Source organism: Oncorhynchus gorbuscha, unplaced genomic scaffold (assembly GCF_021184085.1).
Source record: "Oncorhynchus gorbuscha isolate QuinsamMale2020 ecotype Even-year unplaced genomic scaffold, OgorEven_v1.0 Un_scaffold_6390, whole genome shotgun sequence".
Lineage (NCBI taxonomy): Eukaryota > Metazoa > Chordata > Actinopteri > Salmoniformes > Salmonidae > Oncorhynchus > Oncorhynchus gorbuscha.
Genome location: NW_025749995.1, coordinates 1 through 11,788, shown reverse-complemented (window position 1 = coordinate 11,788; position 11,788 = coordinate 1). Strand labels below are relative to the sequence as shown.

The 11,788-nt window shown below is 44.9% G+C and overlaps 1 protein-coding gene and 1 pseudogene across 1 annotated transcript; both read right to left on the bottom strand.

The window, feature by feature from the left end:
* Positions 1-756: 756 nt before the first annotated feature.
* LOC124029442 (lethal(3)malignant brain tumor-like protein 1) lies at positions 757-6,913 on the bottom strand. Its single transcript, XM_046341147.1, has 6 exons — positions 6,475-6,913; positions 3,473-3,824; positions 2,853-3,050; positions 2,656-2,728; positions 1,982-2,096; positions 757-1,338 (listed from the first exon to the last, which is right to left on the bottom strand). Exons 2-6 carry the CDS (start codon positions 3,804-3,806, stop codon positions 1,189-1,191), a joined length of 870 nt encoding a protein of 289 aa, XP_046197103.1. The 5' UTR covers positions 3,807-3,824; positions 6,475-6,913; the 3' UTR covers positions 757-1,188.
* A 3,498-nt stretch (positions 6,914-10,411) lies between these two features.
* LOC124029441 lies at positions 10,412-11,254 on the bottom strand (annotated as a pseudogene).
* Positions 11,255-11,788: the final 534 nt, after the last annotated feature.

Below are 11,788 nucleotides of genomic sequence, written 5' to 3'. Positions count from 1 at the left end.
CCTCCCCTTACAGAACAGGCAGACCTCCCCTTACAGAACAGGCAGACCTCCCCTTACAGAACAGGCAGACCTCCCCTTACAGAACAGGCAGACCTCCCCTTACAGAACAGGCAGACCTCCCCTACAGAACAGGCAGACCTCCCCTTACAGAACAGGCAGACCTCCCCTTACAGAACAGGCAGACCTCCCCTTACAGAACAGGCAGACCTCCCCTTACAGAACAGGCAGACCTCCCCTTACAGAACAGGCAGACCTCCCCTTACTGAACAGGCAGACCTCCCCTTACTGAACAGGCAGACCTCCCCTTACAGAACAGGCAGACCCCCTTACAGAACAGGCAGACCTCCCCTTACAGAACAGGCAGACCTCCCCTTACAGAACAGGCAGACCTCCCCTTACAGAACAGGCAGACCTCCCCTTACAGAACAGGCAGACCTCCCCTTACAGAACAGGCAGACCTCCCCTTACAGAACAGGCAGACCTCCCCTTACAGAACAGGCAGACCTCCCCTTACAGAACAGGCAGACCTCCCCTTAGAGAACAGGCAGACCTCCCCTTAGAGAACAGGCAGACCTCCCCTTAGAGAACAGGCAGACCTCCCCTTAGAGAACAGGCAGACCTCCCCTTAGAGAACAGGCAGACCTCCCCTTAGAGAACAGGCAGACCTCCCCTTAGAGAACAGGCAGACCTCCCCTTAGAGAACAGGCAGATCTCCCCTTAGAGAACAGGCAGACCTCCCCTTAGAGAACAGGCAGACCTCCCCTTAGAGAACAGGCAGACCTCCCCTTAGAGAACAGGCAGACCTCCCCTTAGAGAACAGGCAGACCTCCCCTTACAGAACAGGCAGACCTCCCCTTACAGAACAGGCAGACCTCCACTTTACTTCTATAGCGTCATTAGGCAGGATCCTAACATTCCTATATGAGTTTAGAGAGGGGTCCTATAAAAGCAATACCACCAGAATGGGTCAGGTGACAGCAGTACCACAGAGAGGTGGAATGGAAGCCCACGTACACATGTTGATAATCACTGTCAAGGCCCAAGTCATGACCACGGTGTCCTTTTCCCCACACCTCCTTGAATGGTTACAGAAGGGTCTAGAGATCCAGTGAACACAGTATGTGTGTATACTGTATGAATACATCTGCTGCTCAGAGGAGTGTGTTGTTCTGTTCCCCCCAACCGTGGTCAGAGATCATCCTCCTCATCCAGGAAGTGGGTCCTCTGCAGCATCTTCACGTGGCGCTCGTAGATCTTTAGGGCGGGCCCAAGTCTGATGGACAGGCCAGTTAACACGTCACTGCGCTGCATCAGGAGCAAGGACTTTCCATCAATTTCCTGTTGCGGGCGGAGAACAGATGGAGTGATTGAACTAACATCTAAATGTGGATTGGGGTGTGAACTAGTTACATCAAAGCAAATGCCTCCTAGTCTAGGGGGTACAGGATCTGTTGCTTTGGTTTATGGATGAGCACTTTCATATATTTTAATGAAAGCAATGCACATGTTATGTATATATTTCATGTATGCTTTCATATCATTTAACTTGTTATTTGCCCAAGCCATTTACCCAGGTCAAGAAACAACCACCAGCCCAGGGATACTCAAATACATTTTACAAGATGGACACTTTTAGAAATCAACAGGAGGTCGGGGGCCACGAGTCTGTGTAGAATCCCGCAGGCTGCCATTAAAGTGTCACTGCACTAGCCCATAGGAACTTCACTTCAAACAGATCACTAAGAATTGGATAGGTGATACTATAATGCAATAAGGTCAAATCTTCACCTTGCCCACTGATAGGCTATGTGGAATGTTCACCATATTGATTATAATATACCCAAAACTTTCACATCTCCAGGAGTGCCTGGGGGCTGTCTCTGGCTAGGTAGAGGCTGTCTCTGGACAGGGACTCTGTCTGAGCGGTTTTCTGAGTGTACAGATACCACCCCCGTGTGGCAATTTGAGGGACTGCACTGACCTGTGTTCTGAAAGCTACAGCCTGCTCTGGAAAGCCTGCAGCAGAGATGTAGGTGGCCACGTCCGCCACGCTCCACAGCAATAGGTTCTGCCTCAGCGTCTCCTTCTTCACAGAGCTATGGGGTAGAGGACGGGGGAGATAGCGTGAGACACTGCAGACAAAATACAGGAAATGTGTCCTTTTGTTGACGCTGTTTGGTTTGAAGGTGCTATTTGAGGCAGTTTGTGTCCCTTGGAGATATGGATGCACATGGGTTATGTCTGTATGATGTCTACATTGAAGTGAGTTGACGGCAGAGGAGGGGAGGGTGGTTGAGGGATAAGGGATAGGTATATGCGGCGGCAGGTAGCCTAGTGGTTAATAAGAGCATTGGGCCAGTAACCGAAAGGTTGCTAGGTCGAATCCCTGAGCTCACAAGGTAAAAATATGTCGTTCTGTCCCTGAACAAGGCATATAACCCATTGTTCCTAGGCCGTCATTGTAAATAAGAATTTGTTCTTAACTGACTTGCCTAGTTAAACAAAGGTTAAATTGAAAAATAATAATGTAGCTGGGTGGGGTGTGTATTTTGGGGTGGGAGGGTTAACAACAGTGTAACCAACATGTAATAAAGTACTTAGTGCACCAGCTTGTCCCTGTGTAGAAGCTGGTGTCTAATACATTAAGAGGCTCACATTTCTCTGTTTTTCACATCGTCTTGAGCCATCACGTAAGAGGCCACGTCCATCCCCTTCTTGTATTTAGCACCTGTAATAAATACAGTGGCCGGTAAACGATATATATCCTTAACATCCTCACTGGGAACACGATGAAAATAGAAATATGAGAAACTAATACGAGAGACGGACATAGAATAGAGGAGAAAACCCACAGTCGTCAGAAGGAAAAGACAACGTCTTGGGCTGTCTGTCAGAACCCTTCATGGTCTCATCCACACAGTCAGGAACCAGTTGGTCAGAAGTGAGGCCACTCTCCTCCATCCTCACCCCATCCTCTCTCTCTCTCTTCACCAAGCTCTTCTGAACCCAGGGACAGGTCCCCGATGGCTGTAGTATCGTCTTTAAAGCCCCTGAAGGAGAGAAAGAGAGGGGGGGGGAGAAAGAAAGAAAGATGCCCAGTCATACATGGGCATAAACACACACATCAGCTTGAAACTGTCTCCTGGCATTGGATGCTTACTCACTCACTATACTGTAACTCATTGCTAGTCAATACAACGCAAACCTACTCCTAAAACACGGTCTCTACCCAATATTGAGATACTACGACAAGCACAATTATATGTTAGTGTTTTCTCCAAAACATGTGTAACATGATTGCTCCCATTGCTCCACAGACACCATGGCCAGTGCAGAGCAAGGGAAACAACTAGGCTACTTCTAGGTCTCAGAGCAGGTGATGTCACCACTGGGCTGTACAACTAACTAGCTAGCCATTCCACATCGGCTACACTTATACACATAGTATGATCTGTTAACACAGCATACTAACCAGTTCCTGTGTTTCTCTGCATCCCTGAGGGTCCATGATCAACAGGGCAGAAGGCAGAGTCACACACACAGTCATTCTGCCTGAGGGCCAGGGGACTAGAGGGGGACAGAGGGCTGGACCTCTTACTGGTCGTGCAGGTAGAGGGGCGGTCAGACACAGGGCTGTGGCCAGGGCGAGAGCCGCTGGGGGAGCAGGGGGCAGAGTAGGGGGGGGCAGCACCAGACCCCCCCTGCACAGCATCCTCACCCCCAGGAGAGGGAGAGGAGCCCTCATGGCCATCTTCATCAGCCCCCTCCTGTTCTTCCTCCTCTTCCATGGTGCTGTCTGCCTCCATTGACACTGGCAGCTCATTCTGGAACACAACCATTGCAACATAACCATTTGAAAAGATTCCCCATCCGTTGAGCTTTTTCTGGAGTGTGAAAACATTCTAATCATACTCCCCCAAAATGATCCACCCCACTTTATAGTGTGAAAACATTCTAATCATACTCCCCCAAAATGATCCACCCCACTTTATAGTGTGAAAACATTCTAATCATACTCCCCCAAAATGATCCACCCCACTTTATAGTGTGAAAACATTCTAATCATACTCCCCCAAAATGATCCACCCCACTTTATAGTGTGAAAACATTCTAATCATACTCCCCCAAAATGATCCACCCCACTTTATAGTGTGAAAACATTCTAATCATACTCCCCCAAAATGATCCACCCCACTTTATAGTGTGAAAACATTCTAATCATACTCCCCAAAATGATCCACCCCACTTTATAGTGTGAAAACATTCTAATCATACTCCCCCAAAATGATCCACCCCACTTTATAGTGTGAAAACATTCTAATCATACTCCCCCAAAATGATCCACCCCACTTTATAGTGTGAAAACATTCTAATCATACTCCCCCAAAATGATCCACCCCACTTTATAGTGTGAAAAAGAAAGATCAGTTGGTTACTACATCAGTGCCATTAATCAGGTGCCTCATCTACTAATGACATGCTTGAGAATAACAGAAGGACAATTGATATTCTCAATACCCACAGAGAATATTAATTCAGATCATTTTTCATAAATTAACAATACAGTGGGAGTGTCAATCTGATTGGCAGCACAATGGCTATAGGCTAGTCTACATCCTTAAGTATTGACCCGTTTAGATCAACTAGGACAACAACAGCTCTGCTGGTAGTGATAAGTACAGCAGGAGAAACAACATAGCCTACTCAGGCAAGGGAGGGGAAGGGACAGCAGGCTACTGGAGGGGAGGGAACTATTGGGGAGAGAGTGGCTCCCCTTTGTAGTGTAAGTTAATGATTGGATAGAAGTGTATCATGGCATTCTTTACATAACTTAAATAAACATTATTCAAATGATTTCATTTAAACTGAGTATCAGGTCAAATGAGTCATGATACCTACACATTTACTTCTGACCTTTCGCTTGAGCCGCAGTCAGACAAACATTCATTCATTGGCCGATTGTTAACACAACTAGGCCCACACCTGAAAGGAGAAACTCGCGAGCGTGCCATAAACTGTAATCAGCGGGTTGAAAATGTGTTAGAGCGCACATAGTGTGCATTAGCGCGAGTCGACTCCTGATTATAGGAGACATGACATAAAGCCACGCTCATACAGATGTCGCAATAACCAGTCTTCATATGACCGCTGTCGACAATAATTGCCACTGGAGGCCTTGTCCCCGTAGAGCACACAGGATGTTCACTCTGTTCGGAACTACAGCTGCGCTATTCGCCACATTGTGTTCGGTATTCCAACCACAATTATTCATTCCAATATAGCTTAATATGGGCCACATATAAGTTTATAAGTGTTATTCACATATGCGCACGGTTTATTGCACTCGCTTTTGTCGTCGATGACTGTATATAAACGCAGAAATGAGCTTCTTCAGCCTGTGTGCGTGTCCAAAGCCACAACTAGCGCAGGCGCGAGTACGAGCGCTCAACTCAGCAGAGCCCGCCCCGCACCTCAGAGGCGCTTGAGTCAGACATTAAAGTTATTTTATTGAAGAATAGGCCAAACTACCAATCACATATTTTGACGGTTAATCATGAGATCCATTATTGAGATATGCAGAATATGCTATTTGGATCTGTCAATAATAGTTTTAATTAGATATATTGGCACAAAGGATAATACTTGACGCAATCTGCTACTTTTTCTTGTGAATATATAATACGCTACAACAGAGCGTGGACAACGTCACCCTTTTCTCCAATTTTAATACAAAAGTGCGCAATGGAGGAGTCGCACGAAAGACTTCCCACTTCAGTCAGATAGAGCGCTCCCGAACCTAGTCGGATGTGACCAATTGTGGCCAAAGCTCCCTCTATAGCAGCAATACCTTCAGTGGGGCTACTTTGACTTTGGGTCATTTTTCCTGCGACAGACGCTCGTGAAACCCATTAAATAACGTGGCTTTTGAATACATCGACCGTCACCCCCCTTAGTGAAATAACCCGAGCACAATGTCCCCCAATCGGTCACGCACATCCGAGGTATGACTTTCGCTTCGGCCCCCCTCCCCTTCACTGAAAAACTGAGTTTGGGCTTGAAAAGAGCCTTCGGCTTTAGGCTGTGGTTGTTGCCAATTCTGTCAATCGTGCGAGTTTTTGTGTCGATTAAAACTGTATAGCAAACAGCACCCGGACAAACTCACTTCTACGCACAACCTCTTTTTGTATTATTGCAAGCGCTGCTTCCATTGTTATTGGTAGGCTATTTTTCACCTCGGTCGCGCGAGGTAGCTACAGCCGCTCCCCGTCTGCGGCAGTTTGTTTCGGTGCACTTGCATTCATCACGCCACCCCTCCCTGAATAGAGAATCCCGCTCTACACCACCATTTCCCCAGCTACACCATATGCCTGCCCACTCATTATAATAGTGAGGACGTGGGTCTGTTATCTTCTCTGGGGAAGATGGACGGTGTGTCACGGCACGGGGTCACTGAAACAGGCTGCCTTGCGTTACCTCCAAATGCTCGGTCTCATCCTGGTCAAGGGACCTAGCGCGCTGTCCCCGTTGCTCAAATCGGAGTGGTTAGCTTCTTCCACCGCAGTTCTTTTGGTCGTGTGATCATCCTTTTTCCTGCTTCTTCTGACTACTTTGGCTGCATTTCGATAGGAAATCGAGCCCTTGTAGTTAACTTTCAAGACTGTTTGCTCTTGGATCAGTTTCTCGAGTTCCTCGCTGGTTTGTTCTGGCGCTGATCCATGTCGTCTCCGGACCATTCGACAAATTCTTTCAAGGTCTGGTCTGGCTTTTCGCGACCGCAGTGAGTCAATAGTGTCCAAAATCCAATCGCGGTACATGGGTTCAGACATTCTCCTGGTTGGGGTCGTTCGTTCGTTTTTGCCTCAGTGCGTCAACCTTGTTGCGGCCCGAGTCCGGCTTTAGAGAAAAAATTGAAACCTCGCTGTACGCTTGCGTTGTTGTGCGCTTTTAAGGTGACCCACTGGAGATAGAGCTTGATTCTACAGGATATATTTAAGGTGGTATTTCGAAGTTAGGACTAACGAGGCGCCCAAGTGTTCATTTATCATCACTTTAAAAACAAAACATTTAATACGTATAATACATTTGGGTAAAAAAAAATATGTTTCATATAATATACAATCGGTGAGTCTAAGGATAAACTCACTTTTTCCCCTAGGGTGTGTTATTGTATGTGATAATAGCACTGTAGGCTACACGATGCAGATGCATATGGGGGACCTGCTGTTATTACCATGGCGGTAGCTGGGCCAGTCCAGACACACAGCCAGAAGCCATCTTATCAGTGAAGCTATTCTCTTTCATCTTCATCCCAACTGGCATTTTCTGGATAGATGGCCAGAGGCTGAACACTCATCTGGAAAGCCCCTGAGGAATAGACAGATTGACATACAGATTTGTATAGGAGGTGTAGCCCCCCCCCACACACAGGTTGAAATCAGCTCCTTGCATTATTTGTTCATCATGGCATCCCCTCCACCAAGATGTTCCTACAAACTACCAAATGTACTGTACAAATGGCAATACATTCTGCCAACACAAACACACATTCTGTTAACAAAACGGTCAGTATGATCTACAAAATGTACTCATACAATTTTAATTTTAACAAGTAAAACTTTATTGGAATGATACATGTTGCAAAATATGACTTTCTTTTTTTAAACATATTCGTTGTGTCCTAAGGGTATCCGTCAAGTTCTCCAGAAGGTAAGATAATTAAGACTGTCAAAGGCAGACATACAGTATTGTTTCCCAGGGGGTACAATAGACTACACCATCACCGTACCCAAATCGGGAAGGAAAAGGATTCAAATGTTTATTGAAAATACACTTAGAAAATATGAAAATTAAAGCAACGTTTTCTCCAGGATGTAAAAAAAAAAATGGAGACGTTCAATATGAAGTATATGTCAAAGTAGAATGCTAACAAAGGCAATCAAACAGAGTGAAAAGATGAACACAGAAAAGCTGATAGGGTTATAATGATGGGAGTGGGAGGCGGTCAGTAGAAACAGGAACAAACATTTCATAGACATGAGGTCATGGGTCAGGAAAGCCAAATGACATTTTTAAAAGCAGTCACATCAGTGGTTCATGAAGCCTATCCTGCCTCTAATCACTGAGTGACATTTCCAGCACAACCGTAAATGTTTGCAGGACCAAATGGTAAAAATATTTTTCTGAACACCAATTGACCAACTTTCTAGTCACAACTTAGGCTTACAGTATCACATTTCTTAAAAAAAAAAAAAAAAACATTTGAAATAGAGACATGATTGGAGAAGTGAGGTGTGCTTCAAAGGGTCCTAGCAAGGCAGTGGAGGTGACTGGATACCTGTAGCTGGTACTGATCCTCCCTTACTACTAACGATGCTTAGAAAGACCAGAGGGATGCAAAACAATGAAACAAGCAAAATATCAGTTGGTTGTGGTATATGAATGGTTGCAAATCTCAAATAGTCATTCAAACATGTCATAGGTCTTGGACATCTTGCATTTGTTTTTCGTCACGTGCAAGAACTGTGATTTTTTAAAAATACATAACATTTCTTCTTCAAAGAGCATAAGTTTGGAAGTCTATCTCCACTGACACGTTTATTTTCATTCTGTAAAGTAGCCTTCTTAGCCCACCGCTCCAGACATTCAGATGCAACCTCTAGGACTGCCAAATAATCATTTTCAAAAGTTGATTGTGAACATTCGGTAGAAATAAGCCATACTTAATGACAACTGATTGAAGGATAAATACTGTATATTAAACACAAGAAATGCATTTGCGAGAGGTGCACAAGGTGTGGTGCCTAATGAAGGCTGGTGGGGGTCCGAATCACTCAACATTTAGTGTTTGGGTGAGATTTGGGTTGCGATTGTCTTGCATCCAAAATATGACATTGCAAATAAAATCACAGGATAGCTTTTCAAAATCCATAAATCAGATTGTTATACATTTTATCTCATGAGGAAAAGTAATTTGACAAATTTACATCCTGACTTCCAACAGTCATACATTGTGAAAGTGTCCATTTGAAGATGAATTCAGGGGATGTAGGAGTAAACCGGCCAGCAGCAGGTTGAACAGAGCTGGTGAATTAACATGATTAAATCAGCATTAACCGTTCACATCTAACTCAACACCGAATGAAATGACATGATTTCTGTCAGATAAAAAGCGTGGACCCATCATACAAAAGGGGCAGGTGAGAGTCAGTTTGAACATGTCAGATCCCTCACCACGACCAGCTTTACTCCTTTCACATCTTCTCTTTTAAAAGTGATATTGTACAAAAATAACATGCATCATTTTGCTACTTTTCCCTGCGCATTAAAAACCACCACCTTCATAGTTAACTGACAAACATGTCTGCGTAAGCAATGTCATTACCTTTGCGAATTTGGCAGAATTCATACTTGTTTGTTTATTTCTGAAATCTTCATTTCGGTTTCACAGCTAAGAGACAACTTTGGAAAAAAAAAATGGATATTCACGTTTTTCTATAATATATCAACATGTATAAATGTGCTATGAATTAAATAAACACTAGTCAGAGAAGAGTGTGTGATCATTATGTTAGTCACTGCTTTTTAACCCACCCTTCAACACTAACACAAAAGCACAGATTGACTTGAGGACACAATGATCCTCAAAGGGTTTTAAAATGCTCTAATAAATTCAGTTGAAGAGGAAAAGACAGACTTAATTAACATTAGAAATGCTCATGTACACAATTTCACAGGTCCCGAAAAAAAAGTAGTGAGACCTAAATGAAGAGATAAATCATTGTTTCTCTGATCAAAAAGTGGTCAGCACTGCTTGAACTGCAAGCGATGAGAGAATCCTCTGAAACCAATAATCATGCCACAACGAGCGGACAGAAGGCGTGTGCAGAGAGTGTCAAGCTTTCAACTAGAAAGGGCACAAGGGCTGATGCCACCAATAGCCAAAGCTCTGCACCAATGCTTTCCACATGGTTTTGAAACCAGTTGGCATTATGATAGGCACGTCTGTTGGACTTGGTATTGCTTGGACAGATTCAGGATGGAGAGACAGAGGGGGGGGGGGGGGGGGGGCAAGATAGGAGTGGGTGGACAATTACAAAACAAGAATGAGATGCCCTCATTCATTGAGAAGCTTGTAGAGAGGACCCACTCAGGAGCATCGATTCAGTACCAGAACATCAATGCCTCAACCTGCCTGCAATGACTCAAAATGTGTCGCTACACCTCTGCCAAGATACAAACCAACTGAAGAGAGAGGTGGTTAGCCCCTGCCCCTTCTACCCTCGCCACAAACACAAGAGGGAAAACAGGACATGGATAAGTAACAAGGTGAGAAACAATCAGAAAAGGCAACACTGCTGGCTCTTTCAGGTCTTTTCTCTCGTTCTTTTTCACTCGCTCTTCATTTGGGGGGTGGGGTTGTTACATTGTTGATGTCGTAATTACAAAATGCAAGTTAGCAGTCCAGCTTATCACCTCTCCTCCCATTTCCTTCTGTTCCTGCCTTCTCTCTACATCCCTGGCTCTTTCCGCTACTCCTGGTTGGGCCTAGAACTCAGCAAACTCCTTGCCACATTTCTCTGTGAAGGAGACTCGGATTTCCTCTTCCTCATAGTCGTCAAAGTTGCTGGTGTCACCGGGCCTTTGCACTTGGGAATAAACGGTGCCTCCACCTGAAACACAGAGAATACTCAGATTCTTGCTACTGTAGCTTTCACAGTATCATTCCTCCTCAGTTTCTGACATATGCGGTTTGACAGTCACTGGTCATTCACCGGTTACGGACAACATGTTATTAGTCAAGTGGACCCCATTCCGACTATGTAAGACTATGTGAGTAATGCATGTGTAACATGTCTCCAAACAAGACCAAGCCAAATGGCATTAGCTCTGAATCATACCCCTTAAATAATCTCTCCCTTTCCCCAACCCATTCTCTGTCCCAACCAAACCTGCCTCTCTCTCCAGTGGCTATACAGTGAACAATAGAAGAGCCATGGAAGCAGGCCTTCTCACCTTCCTCTGGTAAATGGCAATCCAGTCAGTGGTGGCGAACCACTTGTGTCCCTTGATGTCGTTGACGCGCGTTGCGCAGGTTGCCGAAGCGCTTGGTCAGGTCCACCTGGAGCAGGTTCCTCAGCAGGTCCTTCAGGTCCGAGCTGAAGTGGGAGGGAAAGCGCACCTGGGGACAGAGACACGTCAAGGTTGTGTTCAGTAGAAAACTTTCCAAAACAGAAAAAAAGGAGGGAGGAACTGTCTAGTCATCCATTACAGAAATATTAATTTCCCCTAACAAATATGACTCAGTTACAGAAGACCAGAGATTGCCCATAGACTGACAGGGTCTGTTTATTCTTTCCCCCTAATGATTAAGGTTAAGATTGGGGCTAGATAAGCTGTTCCTAGATCTGAGCCTATGATACATTTTTTAACAGGTATGTGACTCACTGCTGAGAGGTCAGTGGGTCATGTGGACACCACAATACATTTACAGTGGGGCTGTGGAGTCATGATGATCTATGTAGAGGGGATTGGAAAACAGGTCAGGAGAAGTGAGCTAGAACTCAGCCTAACAAAGTGCTGTGTATGTATGAAGACACCAAGGTCAGGGGTCAGAAGAGAGTAATGCTAATGTGAATATAGCAACAAAAGCAGGAATGGCACAGTAGGACAATTACAAAGTTTCCATCCAACCATTTAATGCAGATGAATTACCTGACATGAAAAAAGTCACAACCGGGATGATGGAAACAGGAAATGCCAGTACAATTTTAGAAATGCAAACAGACAA